Genomic DNA, 15,282 nt, shown 5'->3' with positions numbered 1-15,282 from the left:
GTCATCAATTTGATTGAAATTTAATTTTTATTAAATTTGACAATTCACGCTTCGACTTTGCGATCTCAAAAATGCATTATGCACCTCTGTTCCAACCGCAACACGCTGCAGCTTTGTAAAAACTGATGTCGCATTGCCAGATTTATCCCCAATTGGTTGAGAGAGAGTTCCTTAATCGAATGTTGTGGAAGGCGGTAGCTCTTAAAAACTTCAATGCGCGCGTTACAGTTTCCATTCAATTTTTCCATAAACAAATTTCACTTGAGCTTTGTTCTCGGATTTATATTTTCTTTGCATTTTACAAAATCGATTTCACCGGTAATCTCTTAGGGGAGTTCCAGTCGTATATCCTACTCAGAGCTGTTCATGTCACTGGATAACTTTAGCAGAAAATTATACAAGAAACTAAAACTGTGATGCAGAATTTTGATGCAATTCACTAAAATGCTCTCATCTAACGAAAGTGGGTGAAGTGGTAGAACCGATCAGTGCTTCTGAATGGGCATCTCAACTACTTTGTAGACTTCGGTGTTATTATAACAAATATGTGAAATTGGGATTTCTTGAAATTTCAATCTTTCCCACAATACACGGGTTATTTGTTTTGTTAGGCCCTAAGAATAATGGTCACGGAGATTCGTTTTAGTTCTTTTTCTTAATTTACGGCATGTCGCTTTTTTCATTAAGCTTCGGGCGCATCGTGATGCAGGTTAATTTGACAGAGGTGCTCACATACGGTTTCTAGACAGGATAAAGTTTCCGTGATTAAACTGGGATTTACTATGCCTTGAATAACACCGCAGAGTGGTGCGGCAGTTTTGTGCATTTCGTCCTTCGTCATTAGCGCCGGCTTTCCATTACGCGGCATTGAAGCAATTGGTGTTTGCGTGTGGCTTCACCCCACGCTTGAATAATTTTTACAAGTTCATCTGCATTAAAACTCTACATTTACAGCTGTTGACGGTTTTCTAAATTCATTCCCCTCGTAAGCGCTTTAAGTTCGTATTTTTACTTTCGGCGCAACCGCGTCTCGCGTTCATAAGGGATGAAAGGTACTTAGCTAGAAAAAGGGCACCCACGTCTTGAATTCCATTATATTGGGTGACTCCGTTTGCTCTATAAGTGAAATAACTTTTTAAATTCATTTTGTGGAAAGGCAAAACTGGCTTAAAAATGAGTTTGAAGTCGACGTAATTGGTCGTGCTTGTAATCTCATATGTGCCCACTAAGTTATTTAATGGTGTCTTGCTGTTTGGGAAAAAGGTAGTTTATAAGTGGTTTCTATGCCAATAGTACGGTGAAGTTTTCTTTGACATCGAAGATAAATAGAATACGATAGGTCGTGAATGCGCATTCACAACAATTTCGTCATGTAATACGCAAACAACCTAAAAGTGCGGGCTTCGTCTCATCGCTCGTACTCACTAATGCCAATTTTGCATCAATCCACAACAGGTCTACGGATCCTGACTACGTCACAGTCACCTTGAGTACAAGCACGACAGCATGATCTTAAATTTATAGTTAAACAAATCTTCTTAAGAATCTGTCTATTTTAATAATGTAATGACCAAATATGGTCATTTTTAAGACGCTGCTTCCTCCAGCAACAAACCACGAAGGCACGAATTACATTTATGATACGGTTAAAGCCATGTGGATTTAGCACTTAGTAAAGGTCTAAATCAATCCGATTTCTCGACTTGGTATTCGTCCTCATCAAAGTCGTGCAATTCGTTTTCCTCGTCGACCTCACCTTCTGTTCGCTTTCCCACGGCCACTGAATGCGTAAACGCTGCAGCGAACAAGTGTCCCAAACCAAGCGAACCCGAACGGCAGCGATCCCTAAAGGGTCAGATATAGCATCCATTAAGCTGAAAGGTCAAACTAGTGCTCTTTTCATAGACTTATGAATGAATTTACAAGGATTAGTCATTATTAATACCTGGGGAATAAGTAATTTATTAGCTGAAAATCTCAGCCTTAATTTATGAAAAACCACTCACTCCAAAGTGCCGGATGCTTTAACCTCTAATTCAATGACAATAATTAGTTTTTCCCAAAGTCGAAGTGGCACAATATTTCCGCGGATATAGTGTACGAACACCAATAACCGCTTTCTATATGATTATCTATTTTCGTGAGAACGGGAACTGAATTTGTATTTAAGAACTTTTGAAGAAATTAGCAGTTCGTTTTATCCTTTCTAGTGTGACTTCAGTTATAATCTAAGGCTTTTTTCGTAGCAGATCGTCATATTTTGGAATAAGAATTGCAATACCTATATGCCTCTTATTGGCCCTTAAGGGAGGCAGAATGTTTTCATGCCACAAATAGGTTCTGAGTACGTAAACGACCATTAAGGCCATGAATGGAAGGACAAAGTGACTTACATGAGCCACTCGACTGCAAACAACAGAGAGACCTCTCCGGTTCGAACTCCAATCGACGATAAAATTGTTATGATGATGACGATGCTCGAGCTTGGGATGTTGGGAATGGCAAGAGTCGCAAATCCGGTCAAGAGACTAAATCAATGAGAGCGTGCTATAGCTATAAGGTTGTCTTTTTCAATTTGCCTAATCGCTAAATGAAGCTCCCTCATACCAATGCATACATAAAGGTACTCTTAGTTAATGATGGTGAATATTCTCATTTTGAAACTAATGTATATGGGCTTGGAAAGTGATTAATTAATGTGAAATGATGAATGACTACAGGCAATTTTTTAGCAAGAACTGGACTAAATGCTTGAAGCTTTTACCAATAGCCAAAAAGCAAAAATAACAAATCACTCTCAAGTGGAATTAAGGCACTCCATTCCAGTAAGTTTACATTAACTTCTCCCTTCAAGTGAAGCTAAGAATTGTTAACCAATGCCTGCAGAGAACGCCATTGTAACTTACGCAATAAGCACATAGGTTCCAGCAGTCAGCTGGAAACCTGTGAGTTGGGCTATGAAGACACAGGCCACGGCTTGAAACACACCCGAGGCGTCGCCTTTCAGAGCGGTGGAGAGGGGGATGACGAAACGAGTGATCTTCTTTTGCAGTCCATAGCGATCACAGGTGTCGATCATTTCAGGGATGGCAATCACCCTGAAAAGGTGTCAGTAGTCACCAGTACTTGAGTAGGTTGGAAGCATTATGATGTTAATAAAGGCCAATTCTGTGCTTTACTGATATCAAATGGTTTTCCTTTCTTTAACAATTACAATCACCTTTTAAAGTTGTCAGCAGTCATGCTAGGCAAAGTGGTGGTTTAATTCAGTTCTTCTAAAAGAGCATTGTGATTATTAACGGCTGACTGACTGGGTTTTACTTTTTTAGCAAACTTCACATTTACGTCCAAGGAAATGCAATTTGCATCATGCGTCGTATTCGCATGACAACCACTGACTATTTTCACGGCCAGTTGAATGCTGAACAAGTGTTTTTAATTTACAGACCTTAGTTTGACCCTTGCTTTCCTCGTTTGCAAAATTAATTGCCACTTACTTCCGAGTTAAATAGAAGAATTGAAAATTCTTCTTTTGATTTGTGGATAGTAGGTAGATGTGAAGCATTTTAGAAATTTTCCAGCATTTTAGTCGACTCAATCCAATACATAATGTGCAGATATTCTTTATTGCAAAACCTCCGCCTAAATTAACAGTGTCGTAGCATCTTAAAAAGTGGTGAATTTTGGTAAAGTTTTTAAGGGTAACTATGACAGATGACCTTCACATGACTAACTAGGTCGTTGTTTATGCATGGATAGCATAAATTTTTCAGCTTTCATTGGGAATTGTTAATTTTGTAGTGAACTCTGTGACGAATGCGACCGGAGGGTTTTGTGTGCACGAATTCATTCTGTTTTATAATTATGACACGCTATTTTTAAAATGAAGCCAAAAATGCACACACATTTACTCGTATATGGGATATTGCAAAGTTTGGGGAGAGGTAGATAAACTCACGGCGCAGTGGTGATGAAGGATAGGAAGAAGACCCGGGAACCCATTATGATGAGGCGGAAAGGATTGCGGAAGGAAGCAATGGCATAGACAGCCATTTGCAGAAGCATGTGGATAGCCAGTGCCACCAACACCGTGGCCATGAAGAGACCAAGGCCCTGGAAGGTGCCAGATACGTCCTTCAGATCCACAACAGCCCCCGCAACCATGAAGCAAACGCCCACCGGTGTAATCCTATAACCAAGCATTTTTAATATTAAATGCACTTGAAGACTGCAGTTTATAGAAGTAGCACTACTGTCAATATAGAATGAAATGGTTTAATAAAAGGAAGTAAAATCAATTGGGCTTTATAATTTCGAGCCGACCATGAAGAACCTGATGAATGTAGCATTAATCAACTTGGTTTAATCTTTAAAGGACCTTACTGCAAGAACCAACGCATAAGAATGAGAACAACGTTGCCAAGGGACTCAAAGAAGTCGATGAAAACTCTTCCTGCTTCGCCAGCAGCCCCAGCGGCGATGCCAAAAGCTATCGTCGTGAATATGAGTCCTGTAAGCGAAGGTATAGTGGGTGCAAAATCGCGTGACTCAGTATTTTATCATTTCAAAGTGCATCTTCCCCTTGGTCAGTTTGTACGAAGTCTAATTACATCTTGACTCAGTGTTATTAATGCACCTCTCAAAATGTTCTTCTTCGTAATTCAATAAAATAATCTCATAATCATTACTTTTATTTTAAACTATCTTAAATTCTGCTTTGAAAATAGCCAGTCATTCAGAAACCTGAAATGGTAGTGATACAAATCTAGATGAAAGCAATTAGCTCTTTACCAGAACTTTTAAATGAAAGCTTGACACGATTGGGCAACTTACCTATCATATCGGTCGATTCAAGGCGGGTACTTGCTGATTCCGTAACATTTTTGACGGGAAAATAGGGCCACCGACGTATGGTTTTTGTCTGTGACAGTGCAAATGCGTAAATTCTTTTCCACCCTTATTTTTGTATGTCATTCAAACGTCCAAGAAATCACCTACTCCCATTTCAAGCCTATTTTGTCTCAGCACAATATCTATTACAGCAAAACAATGTATAAACTAGCTTATTTAATAGGTATCTGCTTAATCCAACGAGGAAGCTGTGTGAAGACAATAAAACCAGCAAGAACAAAGTATGTGAGTACTTTGGTGTCAGTTCAGCTTCCTTCTGCAAGAAATGGAGAGGAATTTTCGAAACATCTTCTTAATCATCATCGTGCTGTAACATGATTGGCATCATAAAATGTCAGAATGAACTTACTTTATTTCATGCATTAAATTATGAAAACATTGGAAGAAATCTCAATACTTCAGCAGAGTATAGGGCCAATCAGTATATCAGGAAAGACCTACCTGGTAGAGTGTAAGACCAACTATGTTGTCTGGGAACATATTTCTAGAAAGGACAAAAATAATCTCTTACTGATTTGATTTATCAGATTGACAGATGGATACAGTTTTACTGATAATCCGCATTACTTTCGTTTTACTTCAAATGGCATATATAAGCAACCATATGCACTACCTCCTCAATAAACTGCTCTAAATTGCAATTATCATGCAACACCGCACCCTTTATACCAAGGGAGCCGTCTTCAGTTATTTCATGCCTAAAACTTAGCTGTAGAGCTCTGACCGTGATTTATGCGAAAGCTTTTAGATAAAAACAGCCCAATAATTTCAAAGCCACATCAACTACGTATGTCAATGGATGCGAAAATGAGACCAAAGTTCTTGGGAGCAAAGGAAGAAACCTGTCATCGAAATATGGTGATAAGTATTGCATTGCAGTCTCATTCTACAAAAATTAGATAAAGTAGTTACTAACAAGAAGAGATCCGCAAATACGTCAGATGTCAAAACAGGAGCATCATCCGGTCCTGGTTCTTCCACTGTTTCATTCACTGAAATTGACGTTGACAAACCTGAAGTATTAACGGAAAAGGTCTGTTGACGGCATTGAGATAGACGGAAAAAATGGGAAAAAAATACAAGAAAAATGTAAATAAGCGTGCGACTTAATGTATTTCACATAGTTCTTTGGGATGAATAGAAATATAAAAACCTTGAGAAATTGGTTTTGCTTGATTTTAAGACCTATGAGGCTGAGCAAAATGTGCGGTACATCAAAAAGCACGAATTTTGTCAGCTTATTTCCCATGAACTAATTGCAAAATCAGCTAGGTAGTTTGTGATGAAATTATCTTTTTCTGGTAGTCACGCTCTTTAATAAAAAAACTCACCCGGTTTAATGAGAACGGCAATAATGACACCAATCGCGCCACTGATAATGTCAAAACCGAGTATGAACAGGAGTCCGGCCAATCCCATTTTGCCGTTTTTTCGGGGATCAATCCCTCCCGTAACTAAAATTTGCAATAGCTAAGTAATAGAGCTTTGCTCCTCATACTGTGTAAAAAGATTACTATCCATCGAGTCAGTCGGTAAACAAAAATCTTACCAACAATGATGTTTGAGGCAATGATCGGCAAAATAGTGAGTTGGAGCAATCGAATGTATATCTTTCCCGGCATTTCTGAATAACAGAATTACAGATTTTAAAAACGAATTAAGTAGATACTTGCATTAAACAATTATCACTCCTATCTGGTTTCCACTTTAAAACTGTTGCTCTCCTTTTGACTCTCATAAATCATAGAGATTTTGTATTTAATTTTTCCTCTTGCAAAATGTGAATGTCATTGTGCAATTCACATATATTACGGAAAGATTACAGGGATACTTCAATTTGGAAAAAAAAAACTAATATGAGTTCATAAAAAAGGAGCATGGAACAGTAGATAAAATGATTTCTTCAAAAAGGACGAAATCGAGAATGTTGATGAATAGGGAGGGGAATGCGTAGAGTTGAGGGGAAAGCACTCACCAATCCATGTGACTGCCGTTTTGGAGGGTTGCGTTGTGCCCACTCCAAAACCAATGCCGAAGCCGATGGCCACACCGATAAGTGTTAGGATAGTAAAAAGGTTGTCTTTTAATCCTTTCTTAAACTTCTGGCCAAAACTGGTGGAATTTTGGTTCTCCACACCAAAGTCTTCTTCTTCGTATGCGTGCACATCCATCATTGGCATCAGCTTGTGATATGGCACTCGGCAGTCGTTGCTTTTGACTTTTAAGTGCGTCTTAAAGACAGGAGTATGTGGTAGGTTAAAGAGTGTGAGCATCGCTTTAAAGGAATTGGATGAATTGCAGCAGGCCGGTAAGATAGGCACAAAAAATCTTACATAGAGATGATAAATTATGGCACGTTGTTGAGGTAATCTTGGTCTATGTTTTGGTCCAATGATAGATAGACGTTACGAGTACTTTACTTATGAGCCTTTAAAGTGTGCCAACTAACAATGTAAATCTAACTGATGATATTTTATTAATTTCGATGCATAGGCCTCTTTTGGAGGAGGCACATACGGCTATTTTCCCACGGTTGGCCTTTCTGACGTGAAGTGAAGGACAAACTGACAGAATTTAAAAGTCACTGGCATTTGTTCCCGATGCATGTGACACCCACCTCTTTAGTTTCTGACACTACTTTGCCAATAGGTGTAGGTGTCACCCAAATGTTTTGTCACGCACATTTAACACTAATTAAGGTTCTTCCAGCGTTCATCTCGATTTTCCACTCCAGTAAAGCATGGAGTATCTGTCCCAGCATGATGCATATTTTACCATCCGTTGCTGGGGCCCAAGCATTCCTTGGTAGTACACTCCGCTACCACATCCCTTCCAAACACTATACAACCCTGACGAAAAGCTTTTGCAGCTTTGAAAACGAAATTAAGCTGGTAAAGCAGACAGCTTCTAATCACATCCGTCGATTTCAACCGACACCCTATTACATGAGAGTTCTAAATGACTCAAATGGTAGAGAGAACATCAGGGGCATATGAAAAATCCCATGTATTTGCATGTCCATAAGAGCTGCAATAAGTCAGTGATGGTATCCGGAACTACTGAATTTGAAACGGAGTTACTTATCTTTTTTAATCATAATTGATATAGCCCAATATTGCATGAATGCATGTTAAGCTAGGTGGGTTTGTTTTCCTCCGCAAGCTGTGCCCCCATCATGATAATATATTTTTCTGGTCAGGTCTAGACCCTCTTCGCACTGCTTTACAACAGTAAAAAACTAATTATATTGGTTTGTCGTACTACGTCCTCAAAAAAGGATGGGAGTGCTTCATTATGGGCGATTTGACGGCTAAAAAATACACTTCCTTTTGCTTTCTGGAGTTATTTCCCTTTTATCCTGGTAAAATTATCAATGGTTTCCTATTTTATGTACAAGTAGTCCTGATTCCATCTAATTAATTAGTTCGTACCATTATTTACTCGTATTTATAATGTGTGCAACCCTACATTCTGATGAGAGATCAAAAGTAGGTAATAGGAACGCGAGTTTGATGAAACTTCTTATTATGCCAGAAGAACCACAAGATTCGTATTTTTTGTAAAGCCTAGATGTCAAATTAGTAACTGGTTTCTATGTTAGCATCTATCATAATCATTTGTTCGTAAAAAACCTCTGGCACCAATGTTTTTTGGTAATCAGTTTAAACGTGACATCATGGTGTATAAGAGGGTTCGCAAGGGGATTTATCACTAATTCTGTGAGCCTATGGCCGCATGGGATGTAAAAAATACAGTTTCAGGGATGAAAAAGAAATCACTTGATCCCTGAACACCTTGTCGCATCAACTAGAGTAGGTAGTCATGAGTGCCTATGAACGCATTCATCCAGAATTCTTTGTAATAGGACAACGAAAATGAGATTTTGCTGAACTGTCATGGTATATTGTAGATGAACACAAAGTTAAATAAAATACCATAAATTACTAGAGCAATGCACGCAAATGCTGTTGTTTGGTTCACTTAGTCGATTGGTCCGAATTCGAGAAACAGTAATGTGATTGAATTAGTTGTTTAACTCTTTGCTTTGGTACTGAGAGAAGTTAAGCCTCCTCCTTTTACTTCCTCCGGGTGACTGGCCTCCGTACCATCCCAGTAGCCCTCAGCCCTTCTGTACGTCAATAGGTCAATAGGTCTTTTTTGTCCACAAGAAAGACTAGGGATGCTGCGGTTATTTATATTTCATATTCCTTTCAAAGTAAAATATTTACGTTACCCATTAAATAAGTTTGAACCGCTTCATATTCTTTAATGTCAAATTTTCTAGGATCCAAACTGGGCACAAACTAGGTGTTAGCAAAAATTAGCCATAGGTAATCCCTTAATTGTCGCTTGGAGAATTCATGTTTAGGGCTCATCAAGTCGGGAAAGGGAGGTAGATGAATCTTTTTTTAATTTTTGCAAATCATGCAAATGTTCCACTGTCTTCGCAAAAGATTTGATCCAGTTTATTTAGGCAAATGCGTTGTAGACAGTATTAGTGCTTTAGAATATCGCCTCTGTCATTTTAATCAAAATCAGGCATTTACAAAACAAATTTAGCAAAATTGCTTACTTACACTAATTGTAGCGCACCAAGACATAACACCGGAGGCAGAACGTATATGTGTTCCACATACAGAAGGGATGGGGTTACTGGCATGGCCCAGAGGTCAGCCGACCCAGCGAAGATGCAGTAGTGGGGACCCAAAGTGGTCCCCGAAACCAGAGCCTAGGGTTAAACAAACAGCCAACATATTCCTCTAATATTGTGCAGTTCATTCATTGAAAAACAATGACATTGAATTAGTTTTCAGAAATATGTTTTATGCCTGGGTGTTCGAACTTAACAGATATTTTTTGTCCCATTAACACATGACTTGTAATATGGTGGTTGTTTATCTCTCAGTTTTGGTGAGGAGTCACATTTGACTTGGCTACGGTGCCACGCCAGGTCAGTTGGCCTTCGGGTCATGCCGGTAGCCCAAATACCTTCTGTATGTCGCATATATATATTCCTCTCAAGTATTGTGTCCTCTTTCGTCTTCATGAAAGTCGCGGGACGTCGCAGACTATTGTTAAGCATAAATTGTCATTAACGGCATACTAAATAGAAACTGTGGTATTCCCACGTCTAAAGCATGCAATTAGTAGCTTTTGGAAACTAGTATTCTGCTAAAAGGCCAAAGACGCCCTGGCGATTAATAACTGTGATGCGACTACTATATGTCTAATTACAATGGGATTTAATCCTTTTGAGGGAAAATATTGCCAAATGTGAGCAGCACTGACCTTGTCATCAATCCGTAGGCCCTGTCGTCCCTCTCGTGCGGATAGCACTTGTCCGTGTGAATAGGCGGCATGTCAGAGATTGGTCCCGAGGTTGATGGTGACGATTCTGACCTTAAGGAATGCTTGCTTGAAACGCTTAAGGCTGATGGCACGCTTAAACAAATACAAGTGCATTATTTATGGCATAATCGTTTTCATACTAGGACCAGTTGAGTGCCGCCGTTTATGCTGCATTTTATCGCCAAACGACACAGCCTGTCAAACGAACTCCTTCACCTTTAAACGTGCTGTTATCGAAACAGAACGGTAATAAAACTTCAGAAAAGACACACGTTTAGAAAGGCATTGCCGCTGTCTCATTGTTGGTAGATTTCTTGCAGTCTTTTGAGCTCAAAAAGACTCTGAATGTTCTTATGCACGAAACAGGACTTGTAAGTTCCACCGTAGTTGGAAATACTGAGCTATTAGGACGAGTCCAAACTAGAACGAAGGGAGAACTTGGTTCAGCGCTATGGTTTATCGTCTATTTCCGACAAATCTCCTGTACTTCCCGCCTTAATGGATTCGTTTGGCAATCTTTCAATCGAACCTCCACAGTTGTCAAAAGGTTGCTTCATTTTAGTTTTATAAACACTAAAAACCTATCCCCATGTTTGTTTTTTTAACCTTTATGTCCTTCTTGCTAACCACTTGATCCAGGCTCCCGAGTTCACCGCGCATTAAATTACACATGCTTATATGCTTTGTTAAATTCATTTATCCCCCATGGTTTTTCTTAGTATTTGTGGGCAATGTTTATGTTTTCTGTCTCTCTAGCTGTCGTCTTGGACCAGGACTCGGATAAGTAAGCCTCATCCCCTTTTATTAGCACTAATTATTACCGTGTATTTAGAATTTTTGCGCCTCTAATCTGACCATGTGTTTACGCACATACTTGTCTCTAAATCTAGGGTTTTTAACTACTTAGTAGTATTTGCAGTTAAGAAGTGGAGCCCTAACTTTTTGAGCTCTTACATGTTGGTTTTCTTTCTTTAATCACAATTCCGGAATTCGTCCTTGTTTTTTCTTTACTTACGATCCACTTTTTGCTTCTATTTCGAAGATACTAGAGGTTTTTATTGTTTGACACCCATGAGCATATAAATCAACAAGATTTACTTACAAGTTTTTCTAGGTTTTGAATCAGTTCCATTCAAATTTTAGTGAATTTGACAAACCAATTCGCAATAATGGCAGTATTCCTGGAAACCTTGATAACAATTTCTCGCCATCGTCAGGAACTCTTGTCACTTCTAAGGACCAACGGCCCCAGAATCGGTCTCCACCTCACTCTATCGATTCCACAAGGCAACCAAGTGAGCTTATGTTCGTACACCTCTCTGCACTCCATCCACATCCCAACGGTGATTCCACTGAATCTTTGTTTTCTACATCGTCTTGTTTCTTGTTAGGTTCATTAATCCATTTTTGCATTTTGACTTTCATTCTCTAGTCAAACTCATCAAAAATTAAGGGACTAGACTTTACTCTCACGGAAGGTACTTATGCTTTTATAGCTTCTGCTGAGTTATTTTATCAACTTCTATCTCAGAGATGCTGTGTTTTAAGGTTGTTAAGTAAATGATTAGGAATATAAAGTTGCCCCTTTAGTGATCGTTCCTTTCTGATCCATTCTAAGAGCTAACCTGCAGTTTGTACTTTAGGCGGTTTTCCACGGGAACAAACGGGCTACGCCGATACTGACAAGTAAGGCTAGATTCTCCCATCTCATACAAGAAGCCTCAAAATTGTTTTAGAATATTATTATTAGTGTGCATGCCATATTTCAGTATCTCATTAGTATATTACCTGAAATTCAAGGAATTTGTCCTCAGACGTTCACCAATCGCAACAGCAATTCCAGTGGTCTAGTAGACGAGACCTCGAAAAAGGGGACGAATACGCCGTTACAACCAACCCTCCAGACGATCGTAGCGCCTCCGTAGCTTATGATGCACTCTTGGGTTCATCCACCAATGACCACCTGCAGGAGACATCTCGTTCTCACCATGGCACCCCTTTTGCCAACACTGTGGCCGGCGGTCCTCTTTCCTCCCACGCCGGCGGCTACTCCTCTACGATGACAAATCTCTCCACCAGTATATGCAATCCCCCACCACAGCGTTATCCAGACATTGTCTCCGACGGTGACTCTGACATTGATTCAGAGGTACTAGGTGTCATTTTAAATGGGTGATTTTACATATTTTACAAAAAATCGTGGCGTAATTAATTTGGACATTATTTAGCCTTATATGTATTTGATTAGTAGGTTTACTTCTTCTGATTTAGGCCACAGCAAGCCGATTTCGCACATAGTTTGACTTCTTGCCGTAAGTCTCCTAGCTTCACTAACGCTTCACTTCACTTTAATTCGGCCAACTATCATTCCAAAGGCTTTAACTCCCGTTTGTCGATTTTTAATCTAGCAACATTCTGTGCATTTAGTTTGGTTTGTGCATTCCTACTCGAATGGGTACATTGTTGGCTTCAGCACCTGGCGTGTTAGTCGTGGATGCACTCGTACTCTTCATACTACGTGTCTTCAATATCTCCGCTTATGCTGCGATTTTGGCATTTTTTGGGACGAGCTTACACGCCTTTGATTAAGAAAATAATCGTTGTGAATGATGTGCGTCTACTGTATGATCATGGTTTCTTAGGCTCTTAGAGGGCCTTGCATGCAGTCTTTGGAACGAATGGAATTCGGTCAGTATAGCTTTGAATCGCCGCCTTGCATGCTCTTAGAACACTTCCACTCATGAATATTACATATACTTTCCCTGACGCAGGTTGTTAATGATATAACGTTGAGCTCTTCAAAAGTGGAGGACTGTGACTACATGGAGCCGGTGCGGCGGTACTATTAGGTGGGTGACGCCTGGCTACGCATTTCAGTATCTTCATCATCGTTATCCCCCCTCTGCTTTCTCACAGATGCTGCCGCTCCTTCTGGTTGGTCTTGTTTTCAGGCTGTGTCCTTTTCCTCATTCCTTCTGCCCCTTATCTTCCTGTCTCTCCCCTAAATCAAAAAGATTTCTTTTGATAGTTTATCTGAAGTACTTATGCCTTGTTCTACTAAACCCCCTGTTTTCCCATGTATCCTCGTACCCAATTTCATATTGAACTGCGCAAAATGTAAGGGAAGACTACGTTTACTGACGCATCTGTCACTTCCAATAAATCAACCACTTATTCCAAGGTAATTTGCACTTTATGCGCTTTATGCTACCGATATCTCTGCTTAGCTTGATTGTGGGCATTCATAGATAGTTATTTACACTCAGATTAATCTTAACCCTAGTTTCTTCTGTCGAATAATGATGTTCGACAGCATTGATTGTTGTCGCCCCTTCGTTCTCAATGATTATCATTTCGATTTGTGCCACAGGAAGGATAAATCTACTGGTTTCCTCGTGATGTAAACTACTTTGGTACGTCGTCTGGCCCGCTGGCTGAGTTCGTACGCGTAGATTCGGTCGTGCTTGCGTATTTGCTGAGTTTTACTTGCGATCGTGCCAACGACATTACGCCGGTAGAGATGAGTAGTCGTTTTGATTTATGTGAGGTGTACTTTTTGCGTGTTAGACTGCAAACTGGAGGTGGTACATTCACCGCGCAAACTACTTGAACTCACTCGCATTAGCGTCAGATAATGAGAAGGCTGCGGGACGTGCAGATGGAACTCCTGGTTCATCTTTGCTGGGTCCTCTATTCCTAGGCAAGCATTACAAACAACCTAATTGAATTCTGTTTTCGTTAGATGTATGGATGATAACCTAAACTGGAACAAAGTTGAATTGGGATTAGGTGGCACGGTATGAGGTAATTTTCTTATCATTGGTTGGATTTTTGCTACCCAGTTTTGCTAGTAAGTTTAAAGCAGTGTACTATTGTTTCATTAGCTGGATACTTTCAAGCATTTTTCATGGCCACCGGGCTCATGGTCCTGGTGTTTTTTCTTGTAGATTCTATGTGCACAGCTTTCTTTTTAGCCAAATTACATTATTGGAATCCATTGGGTGTTTCTTCACATCGCCTAATGAATTCACAATAGTAAAATCAGGGGGCTTTCATTCCCATCAGAGTTGACTATTGTTTTGCGAAAGCACCACCGCAGACACGGAAAGCATCATTTGATGCAACTAAAGTCTTATCGATACCAGTAGTCCTATTTCCATGATGATTTTGAAAGGTACTCTGATGTGGGATTATATGGAGGGCACTGAACATGGATTTCCTTTATTCACACTTGCGTTGAGTCGAAATATTCCTGGAAAAATCATTTTTGTATGTTTACTTTCGTTAACTAAGAATGCTTCGAAGATAAAAGATTTTTTCGTCTCATTTTCAAATTTACTAGGACAAATAAGTTAGTGTGAAGTAGGCTAACTTTATTTACGAACACCTCGACGCCGTTCCAACAGGCATTCCTTTGGAACGGGGTCACTAACTCGTGGAGTCATCGTAGCGTTAGAATTCGTAGTAGTACCAAACTGTGTCACACAAAGGCGCCAAATCATTGAGCTGCGTGCGATTTTGCAAACATAGACACAGTGCTCCTGGAGGGCATCAGCATGTACTATGCACCATGCTTAGCACATATGACTATTGAGGAATATACATGGACCATTAAGGATGCCAATGGAATCCTTGCGATCTGAAACGATATGGAAAACAAGTAAGTGCGACCAAACTTATACTGCTATACCAAAAATATCAACCTACCACTTAAGATGTGATTCTTGCCATAAAGGCGATTTGTATACTATTCACCATTCAATTCAACTAACTGCCAATCATGTTGACAGAAGACCATTTCATCTCTGACGTAACTCCAGGACTAGGTAGCGTCAACCTTATATTGGGTGGGTTCAAAGTTAGTTCAGTTTTCAATACAGTCCTCAACAATGACATGCAAATCGTGGGAGCATGTAAAGCATGCGATTATGTCAGTTGGACACGATGGATGTGATTCGAGGCTGTCTGTTTTACCAATTTTAGTTCAGTTTCGGAACGGCGTAAGCTCCTCATCGAAATTAC

At 39.7% G+C, this 15,282-nt stretch overlaps 2 protein-coding genes across 2 annotated transcripts in view; one reads left to right on the top strand and one right to left on the bottom strand. All coding sequences in view use genetic code 11, as the record gives it.

The window, feature by feature from the left end:
- Nucleotides 1–1,685: 1,685 nt before the first annotated feature.
- EGR_01027 (Excitatory amino acid transporter) lies at nt 1,686–7,082 on the bottom strand (the record flags this gene model as incomplete). The annotated part of the gene is made up of 11 exons (XM_024490276.1): nt 1,686–1,845; nt 2,394–2,528; nt 2,907–3,098; nt 3,959–4,189; nt 4,384–4,510; nt 4,834–4,921; nt 5,353–5,395; nt 5,828–5,924; nt 6,243–6,365; nt 6,461–6,535; nt 6,887–7,082. The coding sequence occupies 11 exons, from the start codon at nt 7,080–7,082 to the stop codon at nt 1,686–1,688; spliced, it is 1,467 nt and encodes a 488-aa protein (XP_024355095.1).
- Nucleotides 7,083–10,269: 3,187 nt separating this feature from the next.
- The window catches only part of EGR_01026 (FGFR1 oncogene partner), a gene marked incomplete at both ends in the record, with an annotated part of 7,092 nt that continues 2,079 nt past the window's right edge, over nt 10,270–15,282 (top strand). The window contains 10 exon segments of the mRNA XM_024490275.1: nt 10,270–10,368; nt 10,404–10,506; nt 10,543–10,631; nt 10,669–10,807; nt 11,017–11,044; nt 11,404–11,555; nt 11,904–11,946; nt 12,061–12,409; nt 13,032–13,091; nt 13,110–13,194. Coding sequence (XP_024355094.1) covers nt 10,270–10,368; nt 10,404–10,506; nt 10,543–10,631; nt 10,669–10,807; nt 11,017–11,044; nt 11,404–11,555; nt 11,904–11,946; nt 12,061–12,409; nt 13,032–13,091; nt 13,110–13,194 — 1,147 coding nt within the window.

The sequence above is a fragment of the Echinococcus granulosus genome, assembly GCF_000524195.1.
Source record: "Echinococcus granulosus chromosome Unknown EG_S00004, whole genome shotgun sequence".
In the NCBI taxonomy this organism is placed as follows: domain Eukaryota; kingdom Metazoa; phylum Platyhelminthes; class Cestoda; order Cyclophyllidea; family Taeniidae; genus Echinococcus; species Echinococcus granulosus.
This window is presented reverse-complemented; position numbering and strand designations above follow the sequence as displayed.